General features: G+C 43.8%; 1 protein-coding gene across 1 annotated transcript; it reads right to left on the bottom strand.

The window, feature by feature from the left end:
* Nucleotides 1-6,507: 6,507 nt before the first annotated feature.
* On the bottom strand, nucleotides 6,508-7,139 carry LOC138897484 (uncharacterized). Its single transcript, XM_070183456.1, has 2 exons — nucleotides 6,866-7,139; nucleotides 6,508-6,722 (listed from the first exon to the last, which is right to left on the bottom strand). Exons 1-2 carry the CDS (start codon nucleotides 7,137-7,139, stop codon nucleotides 6,508-6,510), a joined length of 489 nt encoding a protein of 162 aa, XP_070039557.1.
* Nucleotides 7,140-7,559: the final 420 nt, after the last annotated feature.

Raw genomic sequence — 7,559 nt, 5'->3', positions numbered from 1 at the left:
CTGCGGAACTCGCTCTCTCAGCTCGACCAACTCTGGGTCCTCGTACTGCCTTTCCTTGACTTCCGCTATGAGGGATGATTTTGTAGTGTTTTGGAGTACAACTCCACCATCCTCAGAATCTACTAACCGAACCCCCAACGAAGACAATTGATGAATCTCTCTAGCTAATTGTCTTTTCTTGGGCTCTACATGTGCTAAGCTACCCATAGATCGGCGACTTAAGGCATCTGCTACAACATTAGCTTTCCCTGGATGGTAGAGAATGTTAACATCGTAATCTTTCAATAACTCAAGCCATCGCCTCTGTCGCAAATTCAACTCTTTCTGCTTGAAGATATATTGTAGGCTTTTATGATCAGTAAATACATCAACATGAACACCATATAAATAATGCCGCCATATCTTAAGTGCATGGACAACTGCAGCTAACTCGAGGTCGTGGGTCGGATAATTCCTCTCGTGCTTCCTCAACTGCCTTGAAGCATACGCAATTACCTTCCCATGTTGCATCAGGACACATCCTAACCCGACACCTGATGCATCACAATACACGGCATAACCCTCTAGACCCTCTGGAAGTGTTAGAACTGGAGCTGAGGTCAACCTGTTCTTAAGCTCTTGGAAACTCCGCTCACAAGCCTCTGTCCATTGAAACTTAGTTTCTTTCTGTGTCAACTTCGTCAATGGTGCCGAAAGGGAAGAAAAACCCTCTACGAACCTCCGATAGTATCCTACTAAGCCTAGAAAGCTACGAACCTCTGTCGGAGTGGTAGGTCTAGGCCAAGATTTCACAGCCTCAATCTTCTGAGTGTCCACCTTTATCCCCTTCATCTGATACAATATGCCCCAAGAATGCTACAGACATCAACCAGAACTCACATTTAGAAAACTTAGCATGCAACTTACAATCACGGAGGGTTTGGAGTACCGCTCGCAGGTGGTCCGCATGCTCATCCTCTGAACGGGAATAAACCAGAATATCATCAATAAATACTATCACGAATAGATCTAAAAATGGCCGGAATAGGCTATTCATCAAGTCCATAAATATGGCGGGTGCATTAGTCAACCCGAAGGACATGACAAGGAACTCGAAGTGGCCATATCGGGTCCTGAAGGCTGTCTTTGGAATATCTTTTTCCCGAACTCTGACCTGGTGGTACCCCGACCTCAAATCTATCTTTGAAAAGCATCTAGCCCACTGCAACTGATCAAACAAGTCATCGATCCTTGGAAGTGGATACTTATTCTTAATAGTTACCTTGTTCAGCTGCCTATAATCGATACACATCCTCAGCGAGCCGTCTTTCTTCCGCACAAATAGTACCGGTGCACCCCAAGGTGAGGTACTGGGCCTGATGTAACCTTTCTCCAGCAAATCTTTTAACTGCTCCTTCAACTCCTTCAATTCGCTAGGTGCCATTCTATACGGAGGGACGGATGTTGGTTGAGTTCCTGGAAGCAAATCGATGCTAAAATCAATCTCTCACTCTGGAGGAATACCTGGAAGCTCATTTGGAAACACATCTGCATACTCTTTGACTACGGGAATAGACTGAAGTGTAGGTATCTCAGCATCTGCATCTCTAACTCGCACAATATGATAAATGCACCCTTTTACGATCATTTTTCTCGCCTTCAGATAGGAAATAAACCTACCTCTGGGTGTTGGTGTATTACCTACCCATTCAAGGAGTGGCTCACCCAGAAAATGAAATCTGGCTGCCTTTGCTCGGCAATGAACTGTGGCATAGCAAGCTGCCAACCAGTCCATGCCCATGATAGCATCAAAATCCATCATCTCTAGCTCAACTAGGTCAGCTGAGGTCTGACGACTACAAATTGTCACCATACAACCTCGGTAAACCCGTCTAGCAATAATCGATTCTCCGACCGGTGTAGATACCGCAAAAGGATCACTTAGTATTTCAGGCACTATACCAAACTTCCTCGCGACAAATGGGGTAATATACGATAAAGTAGATCCTGGGTCTATCAAAGCATAAGCATCGTGAGAGAAAATGGTTAATATACCTGTCACAACGTCTGGTGAAGACTCCTGGTCCTGTCGACCCGCTAAAGCATAGATACGGTTCTGATTACCACTTGAACTGGAACCTCTACCTCTGCCTCGACCTCTACCAGCCGAAGACTGAGACTCACGCCTTGAAGGATGCACTGACATAGATGATCCTGTTGCTGAACTCGCTGGTTGTGCCATTCCCCCGAATATCTATTTGGGCAATCTCGCATCATATGCCCTGGACGCCCACATGTATAACAAGCATCAGAACTTGCTCGGCATTGGCCCAAGTGTCCTCTACCACAGATGTCACACCGTGGAGGAAATGACCATGTCTGCGCAGATCCTCGCTGTCGCTGCAAACCCGACGCCCGTGAGCTCTCACCTGGTCCTGACTGAGTATAACGGTCATACCTGTAACCCTTTAACTGAGGTAGCAGAGGCCTAGGTGGCCGTCCGAAGTACTGGGTCCTATAACTACCCTGATATTGCTCCTGAGACCTGGGAAATCTCATCCTCTTACGTTGCCCTTGCTCAGCCCTCTCTGTACCCTGCTGCAGATGCCTACCCCTTTCTATATTCTGGGCGAATGCCTGAATCCGGGAGATATCCATACTATCCTGCAATGCAGCGGTGGCACATGCCTCGGTTAACTCTGGGGCTAACCCTGCTATAAACCTGTGAATCCTGTCCCGCATAGTAGCAACTATGGATGGTGCATATCTGGCCAATGAGTCAAAATGGAGACTATACTCTCGAACACTCATATTACCCTGCTTGAGGGCTAGAAACTGATCGACTCGAGCCTGTCGGATCTCCCGCGGTAAGTACTGGTCAAGGAAGGCATCTGAAAAATTCTCCCAAATAGCTGGAGGTGCATCACGTCCCCTGGACCTCTCCCATCCCTCGTACCAAAGGATGGCTATATCTCGGAGTCGAAAAGCTGCTAGCTCAACTGCCTCTTTCTCCGTGGCATGCATAACACGAAAGATCCTGTGAAGCTGATCTATGAAATCCTGCGGGTCCTCCCTCTGATCTGTCCCCGTGAACTCTGGGGGACTCAAAGCAATAAACTCTCGGACCCTTGAACTCCCAGACCCCTCAGAAGTTCCTGCACTAGCTGATGCCCTAGCCTGTTGCTGGGTAGCTACCAACTGTGTCAACAAATGCACCGCACTCCTCAAGTCCTGATCTGATGGAAGTGGAGGGGGAACTGGATGTGCGGTTTCCCTAGGAATCTCCGTAGTTGGTGGAGGAGCCGGTAATGGCTGAGTAGGGGTCTCGCCTTGAGCCTCAGACTGGGCCACATCTACTGGGGGTACCTTGCTGGTCCCCTCACTTACTGCTGTATCTCTCCTCTGGCTAGCCGTAGTCTTCCTAGTCACCGTCATCTGTGCATGCAAACACCAACACATAAGTTTAATTCAAATTTCCTATAACTCAGTTCTATAGCACGATTTAGATTTCAAAGAAGGGTAACTAACTCCTAAATGCCCTGTAGTGCCCTGCTTATATAATGTGGTGCACAACACATCTATAAACAAGACTCTACTAGACACAGCTTGTAGACTCCCTAGGATAGAACTGCTCTGATACCAAGTTTGTCACGCCCCGAACCTAGGAGCGAGACAAGCACCCCGTGCCTCACCTAACCTGGCGTACCAAATTGCGACTAAGGGACTCTGAACACATAATGTCATACTTTGGCCATGGGGCCACCTTGCAAGACAATTTGCGAAGCAAAATATAAAACTGAATGGAAACTAGCGCTAACTAAACATCAATATAAAGCTAGGCTGAAAAGGCCGTCATAGCTACTACAGCTGACAAACCACCAAATTATACATACCAGGCCTACAAACCCAACATACTGCACTAACCAACAGGATATGTCTACAAGCCTCTACTGATAGATGTACTATGATCGGAATAGGGCCCCGACCTACCCATAACATATATACAGATATACATAAGATGTACACAACACTCTAGACCTGGTAACTCCGAAAGACATGGAGCTTACCGATCAGGCTGAACTCGGGAAACACCTACTGAGGAGATCTACTCGTCCGTCTATCTGAACCTGCATGCATGAAATGCAGCGTCCCCGGAAAGGGACGTCAGTACGAAATAATGTACCGAGTATGTAAGGCAATAACATAACTGAAAATCAAAACTGAACTGATAATACAATAACTGGAAGTAACTGGGAGTCAAAGATGATCTGGAGATATACTTACCTGCTGATACTGACTCAACTCCTTCAATATAGTAAGTAAAATAATTGTACGGCCTTATAAGACTCGGTATATATATAACTGCTCTGCCATAGTAGGCTCGCTCATAGGCGCTCGGCCATACTAGGCTATGTATCTCGGCCATGCTGGGCTCGCTCATAGGCGCTCGGCCACAGTAGGCTCAGTATATAACTTTCCATCTGATCAGAGGTTGCCCAATAGGGGCCTGCCCATCGATTATAGCTCGATGGTAATGAAAATACTGTAATACTGTATATATAGGCTTGCTGCTCTCTTGACTGGAAGAAGACAATACTAAAATTGAATATAGAGTCTCGATAAGGAATAATATTGTAACTTATGAGACTAGAATAGTGTGAATAAATTCATGAATATGAACTTCTCTTTTTGTCTCATTACTAACACATGTAGCTACGAGATCATGCCAAAATGAAGGAAGGCTTAGCCTTAACATACCTTATCACAATCTTTCGAATCACCAAGTTGAGCTCACCTCTTCGCACCTTAATCTACAAGAATGATAATAATACTATCGTTAAGTTACGAAAGGTACAACTATCGCACAACGAACGACAAACCTATTTTGTATTAAAACGGACAGCATCTCCCCTATAATCCTTACTTCCTCCAAATTCAAGATAACACCAACAATACAAGAACAGAACAATAACAACATATATACATCATTTTCCAGCCCTATATACACCATCAAATACTACAAAACAGCCCAACTCACCCCAATCTCTTCGTACACAAAACGACCACCGTAGTAGTGTCAAACGACCCGAAAATGTTATGACGAACGACCAGCCAACCACCCTATATTTATATGGTGTTTATAAACCCCCTTCCTTGTCCAAAACTCCACAAAATAGTAGTAAAACACGCAGCCCAACAGCAACACAAAACAGTCCGCTACAAGTGAATAACTCGAACTCACGGCTTCCGATCACCGTCCCGTGAGTTCTTACAAGTATAGAACGACTTACCATGAATTTACAGAAGAAAAACTGGATGAAAGAGAGCAGTAAACTCACCTTATTTGTTGGATAACTCAGCTCCTATCTTGGTTCTTCAAACTCTAGGTTTTACCTCCAATTAGAACTTGAAAGGGAGAGAAAATCAATTAGGGTTTGTGGGAAATTTTTGAGAGGATTCTTTGCAGAGCTTATGTCTGGTTATTATGCTCTATTTTAAGTCTAATATATGAAGAAAATAGGCCCTTAAAAGGCCTCTTTGGACGACCCGAAATGGCCCATTTTTGGGCTTTCATTTAAGCAAGTAGGTGACACACCTACTTGTCACCTAGCAGCTTGTGCAGTATCGCAAAAATGCCCATATCTCATTACTCCGATGTCATATTGACAAACGGTTTAATGCATTGGAAAATAGACTCATAGATCTTTAATTTGATGGGTGGAACACCCCATAACTCTAAGTATATTGGGAGAAAATCGCAGTTACATTTGACCCAATGTTTCAGTAAAACTTATGAATGTAACTTGTGATGACTTTCATCGACTTTTGTTCCACAACTCTCTTGACTTCAAAACATAACACACGGATGTCATACGACTAATATAAATCATAACATAATCTCCTTATCATGTTAATCACCCTAGTCTCACCCCAAAGGTACATGTTATAACATTCCCAACTTGTCGACTTTCGACGAAACATTGTTTTATTTAATTGCTTTAGCTTCTGAACTGTCCAACCCTCTTTGTACTTGTTGTTCATGATCTTCAATATTTGTAACCTCAGAGGTAACATGATTAACTTACTTTATATACTTTTAAATATTATCTCATTTTTGGTCCTACATTAGTTTGCTTACGACGCATTTTTACGTACGAAAATATAGGGTGTAACATCACTCCCCCCTTGGGAACATTCGTCCTCGAATGTTTACTCTTAGAGACTTCATCAAATGCATAAATGTTGTGGGGGCATTAGAAAAACCAAAAGACATCACCAGGAACTCATAATGCGCATAATAGATCCTAAAATTGTCTTAGAAATGTTCGAAGCCACGATCTTCAACTGATGTTACCCCGATCTCAAATCAATCTTTGAGAACACCCTAGAACCCTGAAGCTGATCAAATGAATCATCAATGCACGATATTGGATACTTATTCTTGATGATAACCTTGTTCAACTACCTGTAGTAAATGAACATCCTCATAGAACCATGGTTCTTCTTCATAAAGAGTATGGATGCACCTCAAGGTGAAACACTAGGTCTAATAAAACCCTTATCCAATAGCTCTTGCAATTGTTCGTTTAATTCCTTCCATTTTGATGGTGCCATTCGATATGGTGGAATAAAGATGGGTTGAATGCCTGACACCAAATAAATACCAAAATCAATATCCCTATCGGGTGGCATGCCCGGTAGATCTACATGAAACACATCCGAAAACTCCCTCACTACTGGAACTGAATTAACAATAGGAGTATCCACACTAACATATCTCAAAACGACCAGATATGTCAAACATCCTTTCTCAACCATTCGTTGAGCCTTCATAAATGAAATCACTCAACTATGAGTGTGACCAAATTAACCTCTCCATTCTAACCTCGGCAACCCCGCATAGCCAATGTCATTGTCTTAGCGTGACAATCAAGAATAGCATGATACAAAGATAACCAATCCATACCCAAGATCTCCTCAAAATCAAACATGATGAGCAATAGAAGAGCAATCCTAGTCTCATAACCCTCAATGGTAACCACACAAGAACGATACACATGATCTACCACAATAAAATCACCAAAAGGTGCAGACACATGAACAGGAATATCAACAGAACCACGATGTATATCCAAATAACGAGCAAAGTATGATGACATTTAAGAATAAGTGGAACCAGGGTAAAATAACACTGAAGCATCCCTGTGGCATACTAAAACAATACCTATGATCACGACATTTGAAGAAACTACCTCTGCCTTGGCTAGAAATGCATAGAAATGAGCTGGTCCTTCCACTAACTGACCTTCTCTCTGGGACAGCCTCGAACATACTGAGCTCCACCCCTAGCTGGCTGTGCGGGTGGTGTAACTATTTGCGCTGGAACCATGGGTTGGGTGCCCTAACGCGGTGTACTGCTCAAAAGTCTGGGATAATCCCTCTTGAGGTGACCCAAGTATCTACACTCAAAGCAACCCATCCTCTGGCGAGGCTACTGGCTCTATAATTGCCCCTGAGAACCTGAATGCTCGTTCGAAGAACCCTGAACGATAGAGCATGATGTGAACTCTCTGCTGGCA

This window comes from Nicotiana tomentosiformis, chromosome 8, assembly GCF_000390325.3.
Source record: "Nicotiana tomentosiformis chromosome 8, ASM39032v3, whole genome shotgun sequence".
Taxonomy (NCBI): Eukaryota; Viridiplantae; Streptophyta; class Magnoliopsida; order Solanales; family Solanaceae; genus Nicotiana; species Nicotiana tomentosiformis.
This window is presented reverse-complemented; position numbering and strand designations above follow the sequence as displayed.

What these genes read in the sequence shown, in the direction of transcription:
- LOC138897484 (XM_070183456.1), bottom strand. Translation starts at nt 7,139, where the DNA reads ATGTCATCATACTTTGCTCGTTATTTGGATATACATCGTGGTTCTGTT. An exon ending in GGCTATGCGGGGTTGCCGAG is followed by an intron (nt 6,723 to 6,865) that starts GTTAGAATGGAG and finishes TTGTTAATTCAG; the next exon opens with TTCCAGTAGTGAGGGAGTTT.